Source organism: Scylla paramamosain, chromosome 10 (genome assembly GCF_035594125.1).
Source record: "Scylla paramamosain isolate STU-SP2022 chromosome 10, ASM3559412v1, whole genome shotgun sequence".
Classification (NCBI taxonomy): domain Eukaryota; kingdom Metazoa; phylum Arthropoda; class Malacostraca; order Decapoda; family Portunidae; genus Scylla; species Scylla paramamosain.
Genome location: NC_087160.1, coordinates 3,318,882 through 3,332,500, shown reverse-complemented (window position 1 = coordinate 3,332,500; position 13,619 = coordinate 3,318,882). Strand labels below are relative to the sequence as shown.

The 13,619-nt window shown below is 42.1% G+C and overlaps 1 protein-coding gene across 14 annotated transcripts in view; it reads left to right on the top strand.

The window, feature by feature from the left end:
* The window catches only part of LOC135104114 (putative leucine-rich repeat-containing protein DDB_G0290503), a 61,214-nt gene that overhangs the window by 32,168 nt on the left and 15,427 nt on the right, over window positions 1-13,619 (top strand). For 13 of the 14 annotated variants that reach the window (XM_064011113.1, XM_064011106.1, XM_064011104.1 and 10 more), the window contains one exon: window positions 1,603-1,858. In XM_064011113.1, coding sequence (XP_063867183.1) covers window positions 1,603-1,858 — 256 coding nt within the window. Of the gene's footprint in view, window positions 1-1,602; window positions 1,859-2,131; window positions 7,868-13,619 lie in introns of those variants that run through there. The other variant, XR_010270304.1, reaches the window with a different exon arrangement.

The window sequence follows — 13,619 nt, the reverse complement described above, 5'->3', positions numbered from 1 at the left end:
GTAAGCAAAGAAAAGTTTATGTGTGTGTGTGTGTGTGTGTGTGTGTGTGTGTGTGAGATAACAGAAGGGAAGAAGACACAGAGCGGAAAGTGCAGGAGGCTTTGTACTTTGTATGTGTGTACGTCAGGCTGTAACTACAAAGATCAAGTGTTGCTTACTGTCAGATTTACAGTAAACAAAGCATAGTAAAGTGTACCTTTGTGTGTGTGTGTGTGTGTGTGTGTGTGTGTGAGATATCATAAGGAAAGGAGAGTCAGAGGTGTTTATTCTGTGTGTGTGTGTGTGTGTGTGTGTGTGTGTGTTTAGCCACTTGAGTATTTTGAGGCATGTGGCAGGTGCAGGTGCCAAATTATTCCATCAAGAGTCTCAGGGGTTTCCTTTCTCCGGTGGCACTGACATTGATTGGTAACTGGCCTGGCTCAGGTTGTCTCGATGTATTGTTTCCTGATACACACACACACACACACACACACACACACACACACACACACACACACACACACACACACACACATAGCAACTAAATGAAAAACTATAAATAGAGATAAAAACAATAGGACTACATACATATAGCTCACATCCTATATACTAAACTAAATAAGTACATATAGAGAGATGGAGAGAATTTAATTAGGATTTGCATAAAACTGTATAACTAGTAGGAAGATTCTAAAAAAATGTGTAGGAAAAGTATGATTCAATTGTTATTTTTGTATAGGATGAAAAGGTGAGCAAATAGACTGTTGTGGTGGTGCCTGTGGGTGCTGAGAGTGCAGTGAGGCCAGGAGGCACAGGGAGAAACAAGACCTTGGGTTAGGGAAAGCAAAATGAACGATTAGTTGAAAATTTATCACTGATTTTATGTCATAAAACTTAGGAGGACAACTGAAATGTATTTATAAATGTATCTGGAGCATTATATACACAAATATATTATATTATTAAACCTTTCCCCCCATCAAGTCAAACACCTGACAGTAGAAAGATCTTTTTATTTATGTAGATGAAAATACTGTGGAGTTATGCAGAGTTAAAGAGGAGGAACACACACACACACACACACACACACACACACACACATCAAGTCTAGGGGAGGGAAGAAGGCACAGCTTCTAAGGCAGTGTGTGTACTCAGATCAAGTGGTGCGTTGTAATCTTGGCACACTGCTGTAGTTTCAAGGTTTGAGCTGTGTTACACACACATGCTGGAGGTTACGTGGAGTGACCTAAATCTCCTAACATTTGCTTTCCTGTGCATGCTGGACTAGCCTCTTCCTTTGTAGTGTTTGGGTTGATTAGTTAGATATGTTTACTTCCTGTTTTCTTCATAGTGTTCCCATAATTCTTTGGGATGTATAGAGTTTTCCTCATTATTTTTTAACCTCAAGAGTGGAGGTTGTTGGCAGTGTTTTCTTGCAACTATTTGTGGAGATGTAAAATTTGTTGCAGGGCCAAACCTCATCCCATTTTCTCTAGGAAAGTCCTCACTTAGAAATACAACATTGAAGTAGAGTAATAGTTTACATTTAGTATAACAACCCTAGGGATGCTGCCATAGAGGGAGGGTGTCACTGTTCTTTCCATGGTGTGTTCTGAACGGCAGGTGTGAACTTGACCAGCTCAGAAAACACCACGAAGAAGCTTTGGCGAGTTGCGAGTCAAAGGTGACCAGGTCCCACCAGGCTGAGTTGGAAGGTGTCCAGAGTAGCTACCAGCATTCTGTTGCTACCAGGGATGCTACCATCGCTGCCCTCAAGGATGAGGCTGACCAACAGAGGCTTGCCCACCAGGATGACCTGGAGGCCTGGCAGCGCAAGTACCAGGACTTGGAGAGCCAGCTGGCAGAGGCCAAGTGTCAGGTGAGCCTTCACTCTTAATAAGTACTTCTTATTGGTATCTGCTTCAATCTTAATATTAAATAATACTTTTGCTGCTGCTTTGGTATTAAGACCATGAATGGGATATAAGCACTGATGGCATAAAATGTATATTATTCTTGCTTGTATCTTGTTCAAGAGAATGTTGATCATGATTGATGCTAAATTTAGCTTGTGGGGTAAGGTGAGTGAGGCTGGTGTTGGAGCTGAGCCAGGCTTTGAGGCTCCTTGGCCTGGCCAGCACAGGTGCCACCAGTCGAGAGGAGGACTTCTGTAGAGAGGGAGGGTGCATCACTGCCAAGCTGGAACATCGCGCCCCAGGGCTCTCCTGGCACTAATTAGAAAAAACGGAAAAAAATTGCTCTTAGGAGCACAAGTATTAAAGTGATCAGCCTGCTGCAGAAAGAGCTCCATCCCAGCCATGGCAGACTCAAAACTAATCATAGAGTTGGAGGTTAAACAAGTACAAGAACAATTGATGAAGCTTTTTGAAGAACGAAAAAGCCTTCAGAAGGAATTTGAGCAACTTACAGGAAGCAGCCACCAACTTCTGCTGGAAATTAAAGAAGACCCAACAAGTGCCAGTGAGAGGAAACTCCACAATTATGAAGCTGAGAAGAGAAGGATCGAAGAAAAACTGGAACTCTTGGAAAACGAAATCTCAGAAAAGGATAAGAGGATTACTCTCCTAGACTCGAAGGCTGGTCTATTCCTGCAGCAAGTGAGCACAACACCAACAAGTAATAACCTCTCTAACACTGATGACAAGGTGGAGATAGATGTTATTGGCAATGAAGGTACCAGTGCAGTGACTGTTGGGGAAGGAGGAAAGTCTGTTGAGGGTGCTAGAGATGGTGCGCATGAGGTTGACATCAAATGTAGTGACACAACTGATGTGGAGGTTGGCCAGTCTGTGGGGGACAGCCATCAAGTTATGGAGGAGCAGGATCACAAGGTTCAAGAGTGTAATCATTCTGAATCCATTGAAGCCGTCAAGGTTGAATCTCAAAATTGTGAGGCAGAGGTGATTGAAGTCACATCACCAGAAGAGCCACACAAAAGCACTGATGAGGATGCAGCAACACCTGAAGAGCTGCCTGAACCACCACCTGCAGACACTGAGGCAGGAAAGACAACAGGCATGGTAGATGATGAATCCACCAGAGGGGAAGAAAAGTGCAAGGGACAAGAAAACCATGTGAAAGATGATACAAAACTAGAAATGAAAACTGTTATATTAGTGGATGATAAGGAAAGCTGTTCAGGTGGTATTGGTGTTGAAGAAGAAAAAAGTGAAACAGCCACACATGAACCACTGGGCAATGGTGTGAGTGATGAAAAAGAAGGGTTGAATGAGAGTGAAGTGCAGTCACAAACAGAGGTTGGTGAAGAAAAGAGAGAGTCTCAAGAGACTCTGCAGACCATCTGCAATGAACCTAAAGATGTAGAGCCTGCTGCTTCTGCTGCTGCTGTATCCCCAGGTCCTGTTGGTGCAGACTCTGGTGCTGCGAGTCTGGTGCAAGGTACACCTGCAGAGGCTGAGGGTGACAGTGCAGGTAAGCAGACTAGTGATAACAGTACACCATTAGTACTTGACCAGGTCACGTCTCTCTCCATGCTTGTGGCTGAACTCCGCCGTGTCAAGGACGACATGGGCAAGTGCATGACAGTGAAGGAGCAGTCCTTCCTGGACCTGGAAGATCAGCTTCAGGCTGCCAACAAGGAGGTTGCTTCACTCAAAGCTTCAATGGCAGCATTGTCTAAAGACTTGGAAGAAAAAAAACAAGGCTATCAGGCTCTGGAAGAGGAACATAAAAAGAAGAAAATGGATATTGAATTAAAGATTGGTGAGATTCAGGAGGTTACCAATAAATGCAGCATGTTGAGTGAGGAAAAGTCCGATTTGTTACGGAAGATGGAAGTTCTGGAGATCATGATGACAGAGTACCGCACCGAGATAGAGATGCTGGTCGGGGAGAAGAACCAGATGGAGCAGCAGACCAAGCAGCTGTTGGCAGCCAAGACTGCCGCCACCACAGCCGAGGCGGAGATAGACTCAAGAACAAGTGTGGAGGAGAAGGAGAGAGAAATAGAAGAGTTAGTAGAGAAAATACAAAGTATGGAAAAGGAAATGAAGGAATTGAATGATAAACTTAAGGTCACCAACAGACACTTGAAGGTGATGGCTCGCGAAAGAGAATACAAACAGAAAGAATGTGAAATCCTCAAACACAAAGTAGAGATGGTTGAACTAAAGATGTGTGAGCTACAGGGAACCTTTGACATGCTGATGAAGGCTGTCATGGTGGAGCGGGACGACCTCATCAAGGAGATGGATGTCAAGAACAGCCAGATAGATGACCTGCAGCAGACTGTGGTGCGACTCAAGGACACACACGAGCAGGAGCTGGAGAATGTTCTCTATGAGAAGAGACTGAATGATGAGGAGCTGGCAAGATACAGATCTGGTGAGGTAAAAACTGAATCTGAAAAAAAGGCACTCGAGGAGATCACAAACCAGAAGGAATGTTTGGAGCAAAAGCTGAAGGAAAAAACAGATGAAGCAGCAGGTCTTGACAAGAAAGTGAAGACAATTCATAACGACATGACAGACTTTGTCAACTCACTCAAGGATGAAATGGCTCGCATCAAGGATGACAGTGAGAAGCTTCAGCAAGAAAAAGCCAACCTTTCAGAAACATTCAATTCACTGCAGGGAGAACACAAGGAGTTGCAAATTAAATACCAGGCTTTGGAGAAATCATTTGAGGAGGTGGACAAATCAAACAAGGAGAAGTTAGTGAATGTGGAGTCCTTGAAAATCCAACTTGATGACTTGCAGAAGCAGCTAGAAAGTGTTAATGCTAAGAATGTAAACTTGAGTGGTGAGATGTTCAGGAAGGAGGAGGAGTCCCGTGAGGAGCTGTCTGCCCGAGAAGCAACCATACAGGAGTTGACCGTCACTCTCACTAACAACCAGAAGCAGTCCATGGAGAACTACAATGCCCTCCAGCAGGACATGAACAACTTGCAGGCAAAATTCAAAACATCCACCGAAGAACACAAGAAGCAACAGAAGGAACTCGAGGAAAGACTGAAAGGATTGGAAAAAGAGAAGACAAAAGAGATAAATACTTTGCAAGAGGAAATTAAATCTTTAAAGAAAGAATTAGGTGACAAAAATAAAAAGTTGGAAGCAGCAGAGAAGTCCAAGTCTTCCAAGGACACAAAAGGTCAAGACAACAAAGATAAGGAAATAGAAGCTTTGAATAAGAAGATTGAGGAGCTCACCAAGTCCTTAGAGGCAGCATCCAGTGGAGCCTCTAAAGGAAAGGGAGGAAAGGCTTCATCAAAAACTGATGCCGAGGATCTTCAGCAAAAAGTGAAAGACCTCACCGCTGAACTCGCAAGTCTGAAAAAGCCTGAATCGGGAATTGAAGCTTCAAAGAGTCAAGAAGAATTTGAGGCTTCTCTTGAGGGTAAGGAGAAAAAGATACAGCTTCTGGAATCGAAGGTGAGTGACTTGGAAATGAGTCTGGCCAACAAGAGTGGCTACATTACACAGCTGGAGGAGAGAATAAAAGACTCGCCTGAGGTGCCAAATAGTGCCGAGGCGCACCTGGAGCAGATCAACAAGCTGAGTGCAGACATTTCAAAGCTAAAAGAGGAACTGAAGCAGACATATGAGGAGTGTAAGTCTTTAAAAAATACTGTCACCCAGTTAGAGAATGACAAAAAGAGTATTGAAGATGAAAAAGCAAGACTTGTTGAAGAGTATGAAAACAAATTACAGCAAGCAAGTGGAAATCTGGAGGAAGCCAGTGTGCAGCTGGAACAAAAAAAAAACTCGGTTGAGAGATTAGAATTAGAACTTAGAACCAGTAGTAATAGGTATTTAGAAGAGGTTGCTAATTTAGAGAGCAGCCACATAGGTAGGATAGCAGATTTAGTTAAGCTTCATAGACAGAAAGTAGAAGTGCTTAAGGCAGGCAATGCAGCAAAAGTCAGTGAATTACTGGTTCACATCGATAAACTTACCGAGCAAAAAATGTCACTGGAAAACGAACTCAAGAATGCAACACTGGAGCAAAGCAACAGTTCCCTATCAAGCTTGATCCAAGAGAGAGACAGTCTCATCACCAAGATCACTGACCTTGAGCACACCTGTAAGTCATTAGAGAAAGATAAACTCCTGATTGAGGAAGAAAAAAAAACTTTGAAAAATAGCTTTAAAGAGGAGCAAGTAATGACTATGGAAATACAGTCCCAAATGGTGGCAGATTCTGAGAAACTTATTCTTGAGTTAGAGTTAAACAAAAGTAGCTTAGAGAAGCAGATAGAAGCAATGGAATCATTATGTGAACAACATTCCCTTAGTATAATAGAGAAAGAACAGAAAATTGCATATTCTGAACACCAGAACACATTACTAGCCAAGGAAAAAGAAAAATATATGAACGAAAACAAGAAACTGAAAACGGTGATAGAAGAGATGGTATCTAAGATTAATATTGATGAAGTACAACCTGAAAGTATCGAGAAACAAACCACAAAAGACAGACACTCAGAAGTCTCCTTGAAGACTTCCCCAGTCAATGAGCTAGACAAGACTGGTGGGGATGCCTTTAAGCAGGAAGGAGACAGTACCATGCTGCAGCCCAAGATGGTCAAGGAAGGCAGCGAACAGGACAAGAAGAAAGTTGTCCTTGATTATGAGGACAAAATCTCCTCACTAATAGCAGACTACCAGGAGCAGATCAGCTCCCTCACCACCAAATACGAGTCAAAGCGAGTGGAAGAAAACGCTGAATTTGGGCGAGTTCTCGTAGCAAAGATTGACTCATATGAGAAACAGATTGCTTCTCAGGATGAGGAAATCAATGCCTTGAGGACAGAAATCACCAAGCTACAGATGGACATTGGTGACAAGGTGAAGATTATCGAGGAACTGGAAGCCAACGTGGATGACATGACACTGATGAGAGCATCTTTGAGGGCTCAGGTGGACGACTTGAAGCTGGCCATCACCAAGGCCAACCTGAACCCAGCAGACCAGTCCTGCTTGGATGTCCTCCACGCTGAGTATGAGACCAGGATCAGTGAGATTCAGGAATACTACGAGGCTCAGCTCAACACTCTGCGCTCCTGTTTGCCCGAAACTGATGTTGAGTTGCAGGCGGTTGGCTGCAGCTCTCCTGGCTCCCCGTCCCACTCACAAGAGTCAGAATACTCCATTGAGTTGTCCTGTCTCCGGCCATTCCTGCAAGGCCAGTTGTCCCCTGCAGAACTGAGGTCACAGTCTGCCCAGGATTCCCACTTCAGTGTGTTTGGTGACACTAGTGAAGCCGGGAATCAGGCTTCAAGTTTAAGCAGCTGCCTCCTGGCCAGGTCTCCCTTTGATGTCGTCAGCAAACATGAAGCTCAGTCACATTTGTCATCATACCAAAAAACAAAAGCTAGCAAACCTTCACTTCATTCCCAGATAAAAAGAAAATCAATATTAAAAGCTAAAGCAAAATGTAGATCAAGCAGCTCAGTGCGCCACATAGTGCTTGATTCGGCCTCACGGTCAGAATTACGGCTACTGAAGTCAAGTCTCACCCCTAGAGAAGAGCTGAACCCCCGGGGCTTACCCCAGACACTGGCAGGACCACACTTCACAGAGCAGACCACCACCACAACCATTACCACATCAATACGTCAGTCATTCAAGCCGGTCACTTCTCTTCAGAAAGCTCAGATACAGTCCAGTACTGAGCAGTATCCTCCCTCAGGCACTGATGACCAAGCCTCAGCTATTCTCTCAGCCATGGGGGCTGTACCAAAACCTCCTTGCCAAGCCACCACAAAGCTCAAGCCCTTCCTTGCAGCTAAACCAAAGGCTGATGGTAGCAAGGAGGCTCTTCCAGCCCCTGGCAGTAGCACCACCACCGCCCTCTCCAGCACCACTCACCCCTCTGACCTCGACCCCAACACCACAGCGCTAGACAAGTATCGTATTAAAGTGGAGCTGTCGGCGTGTTGCATACCTAGTGCAGTAATAGCTGATTTGGGATGGGATAGCGACTCTGAGACCTCGACAAAACCCTCCCTCCCTTTTTTTGGCGACTTTAGGCAGCTGACGATATTGAGTCACTGATGGTAGATTGAGGTATTTGCAGTGTGTCTCATTTTTTCTGGTAGCCATCTTCCTTTTCAGTAATTACGTGATTTAATCCACTAATAATACATTAGAATTTCTGCATGGGTTAATCTTAACAGACAAGGTGTTTGAGGTGTGTTATTCCATTCCATAAAACAAAACAGTAAATGAATGGATACATTTTAGTGCAGTTTTTCTATAAGCATAAGATTTTATTTTCTGGAAGTAGTCAGTCACAATGTGTTTAGTTTTGTTTCATACAGGGCCTCCATCCTCCTCACTCCTACTCTTCTTTATTCATCAAGTTCATATGACATCATTACTTCACGAGATTTACTATCTTCTTACTTGCCACTGATTTATGAGTTCTGAAAATATATTTTATTATTTATCTGCTTTGACATCTACTGCTTTATAGCCAAGGCTGTTTGAACAAAAGAGGACAAGATAGAATCTTGTTACCTCAGATGTGGTGATGTGGATAAGAGGCTCACCAAGCAGTGGCCTCACATCACCAGCCTGCCTTTCTTCCTTCAACAGTTGTGATATGCACTCAGTCATAAACACTTGTTACATCAACAATCGTGTGGGCTTGCAAGGTTTTATCCTCAGGTATAACCTCAGGCAACAAGTCAGGGAATATGTGTGATCTCTTCCCATAAGTGGGGAAATGGAAAGATATTATTATATGATATAATATGCTTGCTTTTATGAGAAAATAATCTCCAGCAATATAATTTATAGAAAATAAAGAAAGAGTGATGCTGAAAATTGCAGTAGGTTTTGAAACTCATTAAATACACTGAGTGGAGGTTAGTAATGACCTTAAACCCTGGTGACAGTTGTGTGGTTCTCTCCAATTTATCACTGTCTGTACTGCAGTGTTGTATGAGATGTGTAGAAAGCACCTTGACTCCTGTGTTCCATCATTTTTGAGACGGTTAAGGCTTACTGTTGCAGGGGAGTGGATGCACTGAGGTGTCTCTTGTTCAGAACTAGTGAGAGAAAGGAAGAGAATTCATGTGTTTAAACTGATACTTTGAATAATACTTTGGTTAAAGGAAGTGAACATTAAGGGACATTGAAATTTGATGAGCAGTTCTTTCTCCCCCCATCCCCCCCTGCACCCTCTCTCTCTCTCTCTCTCTCTCTCTCTCTCTCTCTCTCTCTCTCTCTCTCTCTCTCTCTCTCTCTCTCTCTCTCTCTCTCTCTCTCTCTCTCTCTCTCTCTCTCTCTCTCTCTCTTGGTTAATAATTATGACAATTGATATTACATAAGTATTTGCTTAACCACCATTAGTACTCTTTTTCTCATTACGGCTCTAAGTAAATGGAGTCCTGATGAATTGCTGGTGTTGGTGTTGGTGTTGGGGCGTGTGCAGCAAATGGCTACCATTGCTTCTGTTCCCAGTGGGTGGAGCTGCTGCCAATTCTATACCCGGCAGATGGCACACACAGCTGATTCCAATGGTGGTGGATGTGCCTACCTCTCTGCGTGTGTGCATGTGTGTGTATGCAGGACATGTGCTCTCCACTGATTCTACCTTCATTAAACATCACCACCATTTATATTATATGTTGTAAAGACTGCTTGTTGTTAATTTTTATCATGTAGGTATCCTAAAATGGTTTCAGATGTACTCAGAAACATCTCTATCTATATACCAGGCCAGCAGTCCCACACAGGGTGGCCCTGACAAGGCACCACACACACACTCACACATACACATCTGACAAGGGAAAACACCACCCAGAAAAAGTGCACACAAGTATGGCACAAAAAAAGTAACACAAAGTTTTGAGTAATAAAAAGATGGCAGATAAAAGTAATGGTGCCATATAGAGTCAGTCACATTCTGTTTAGCTAGTAGTGTCTGGCTTTCAGATTATTTATACTCTTTATGGACTGGCACCTTCAATGGATCTTTTTTATGCTTTTTTGTTGCCCTAAGCCAGAGCCCCTCTTAAACAAACACATACAAAAAAAAAAAAAGAAATTCTGATCACAGCAACCTTATTTCCAACAAGTTCAGTGTGTCACTTCACATGATTCCTTGTGAAATGTGCCTCATCTCTGTGTGGAGCTTGCCACTTAAAGGTTTGGCTAGCTTTCAGACTGGCAGGATCACTCCCCTTAAAGCAATAAGTGTCTTAAGCTTGGGTGGCTGTGTTGTGTGTGTGTGTGTGTGTGTGTGTGTGTGTGTGTGTGTGTGTGTTCAATAGAAATAATTATGACCCAGTTCAGAGAGAGAGAGAGAGAGAGAGAGAGCAAAAGAAAACAGCCTCTTTCAAGGTGTTTAAAATTGCACTGCCATCTGTCAGCAAACATTGGCTTAAAGAAACAGAATAAGAGAGAGAGAGAGAGAGAGAGAGAGAGAGAGATTTTTTTACATATGTGTGGAAGTTATTTATCAGATATGTAAGTCAGGGCTGCAAGAGTGACATCATAATCTACATCCATACCCTTTCCCCATCCTCCCCGTGGCCTCAGCAATCTCCCTAGCCTGATGTGAACCCTCCCACCACCCACATTTCTCCCTTGCACTCTGCCAGCCTTCCTTCCCTCTCACCCCATCCTCCTGCCACCCAACCACTCCTGCTTTCCCTACCACCCAGTCCTCCTCCCTCCCTGGCTTCTCTCCCACCATGCCACACAGTCTTCCCTCCCACCCTTCCTTCACATTCTGCCAGCCAATCTTCCCCACACTCCACCAGCCTTCCTCATACCCTACCAACCTACCTCCCTCCCATCTCCCCCCACCAGCCAGCTGCCCTCTCACCCATCTCCCTTGTCACCTGCCTCCCACCCACCCATACCCCTCTCCACTTACCTCCCTAACACACCACCAGGCAGTCTCCTCTTCACCATATCGCTTTACTTGCTGTCAGCCACCCATCCACCTGTCACCTAAGCCTGATGCAGGCGTTTCACTCCTTCTCACCCATTTTGTCTAACCATACATCTGCTTCAGTCTTTGCTTACAGTTATACCACCTTAAAGTGACGTAACTTGGAGATTATACTACACATTTGAATGAGTATAGTAGTATTGTGATAGTGAAAATCATGAGCTGTGTTGATACTGCTGGTCTTATTCTGTATCTACTTGACTAATATTGCATAAATATTGCCCCTTTGGCAAGATTATGGGATGAAGAGTAGAAAAAGCTGCTCATCAAATAAAATGCCAATATACTGGGCCTTTGATATGATAGATTATCTAGACATAGATTACTGTAAAGTACACTTCAGAGAGAGAGAGAGAGAGAGAGAGAGAGAGAGAAAAGCAACAAATGCCAGGATTAGAATTTATGAGGATGTGTAAGATGAGGAAAGTGAAGGTGAATGTGGTAAGTTGCAAAGTGACAAGATACATTGAGGCTGGAGGCAGAGAAGGTGCTGGTATAGTAATGAATGCTGAGAAACTGCAACAGGTTGCAAAGTTTGTATATTTAGGGATAGACATTAAAACACTGGGATCTGTGGAAGCCGAGACAAGCCATAGGAAGTGAGAAGCTAAGGCTTTGTGGATGCTGAGGAGTGCTTAGAGAGAGATGACCATAGAAGCTGAAATGTTAATATTTGAAACAAATGTAGTACCAATTGTTCATTATGTGCACTTCATCCTGAAAATTACATGCTTGAGAATAATTACAAATATGAGGTGGTTTTGGTAGAATGAAGAATAATGGAGTCAGTGAGAAGTGTCAGAGTTTGCACAATTTGGTGGGAAGATGAGGCCAGACTGTGTAAAGTGTTTGGTGTAAAGTGGTTTGGGTTGTGTAGAAAGGATGTAGTAGGAAATGAACAAAAGAATACGTATGAATTCTGAATGAAAAAAGAAAGACCAGGAAAGTAATGATAGTGATCAGGAAGCACTGAGCCACGCAACCTAAGAATTTTGAAAGCTGAAAAGTGAAAGATGAATTTTCTAGATAAGAAATATAACAAATGGTGAATGTGCCCAAAGACCTTATTTGTAAAATCATTTGAGGATTTGGATCGGATCTGGATTGCATGAAATAACAATTTAATTTAAATTTTTAAGATATTTGAATAATAATAAAGTAAATGTTTGGGCATCATGGAAATGTCATGAGTACAAAAGAGACAAGTGTTGTATTTGTGTGATGCTGAAATATATGGCTGTCACCCTGATACAGTTACGAGTAAAGAGAAAGTAAAGAAAATAATAAAAAATGTAGATGTGAGGAAAACTCTTGTACCAGATGGGGTGTACATGTGATAACGCCACCACTTGCCGCTTTGCCATTCCCGTCATCACCATTCTGCCTCTGTTCCTCACCACACTGTACACTTCACACTTACTAACAGCCTTGTAATACTGTTAATATTTGCTTTTCATGCTTTTCCAATTTCTTTTTATGTACACTTCACACTTATTAACAACCTCGTAACACTATTAATGTTTGTTTTTCTTGCTTTTCAAGTTTGTTTTTATTTAGCCTCGCCAGCTGCCACTCTATCAGTTTTCCAGTTTTTATAGTTAAGTGTTGCTTTACATCATTATTTTTTTTTTTTCTGTTTGTTTTCCTCTTTTTATGTTTATTTGTTTGCATATATATTTCTTTACATGTCTATTAGTTTTTTTCTAATACTATATTGTTAATCTTATGTTTTTCTGTTGGACATTCTTGCTTTTTATTTTTATTTTCACTTCTAGATTTTGAAAACCGTCTCAGCTTTGACTTTCCCAAACACTCAAGGAACAATGGTAGAAGATCAGCATTGGGTTGGTGAGCTCAAGTCAGTTATTGTAATACAAGGAAGGAAGGAAGGAAGGAAGGGATACATGTAAACTTTGATTTCCAATCATTGATGGTCTCCACCTTTTCAAAAACTGTAGGATTGGTTTGAATACTGACATGATGTGGCATTACACTTTTCTTAACTCATTTTTTATTTGTTATGGATGCTGTTTCTTGGTTCTGTTCTTAATTATGTCCTTTGTCTTTTTTTTTTTTTTTTTTTCTGAGTATTAATTGATGTGTTGGGCAGTGTACTTGATTCTTTGAGGCTGTGTATCTCATTTGTTTTGCCTCTAATTAGTTAGCTGCACTCTGCCTATCACTAAGATTTCATATGTTAAAGTAACAACTAGTAATGGAAAATTAATTATTTATCACTACCATCAATTTTCATGGTCATAGTAATGTATTTTCTTGAGAAATCCTCCTAAATATTTATACTTTCTATAGACATGGATATTCTAGCATATTTATTACTTTATCCAGTTTCAAAAAGTAACTGTGCACATCAAGTGTACTCCACTATTTTAATTCCTAAGATGGGTAACAATTGTCATGGAAATTCAGTTCATGCCCACCATTTCAGCAGTGATCAGTTGTAAGTAATTCCACACCATGTTGTGGGATTAGCAGCCTGGCCAGTTCCAGTGCCTTGTTCCCTAAGAGAGAAATCTTCAAAAAACAATCAGTAGCTAAATAGTGGAATAAAAAACATACTTTGGAATATTTTGTTAATTACTTATCAGTTTTGCTGTAGAAGAAAAGATAGGTAATTCTGCCAAGTCTTCCATGTAGACATTCTGTGTCACTCACCACAGTTCTTCAGGCGCTTA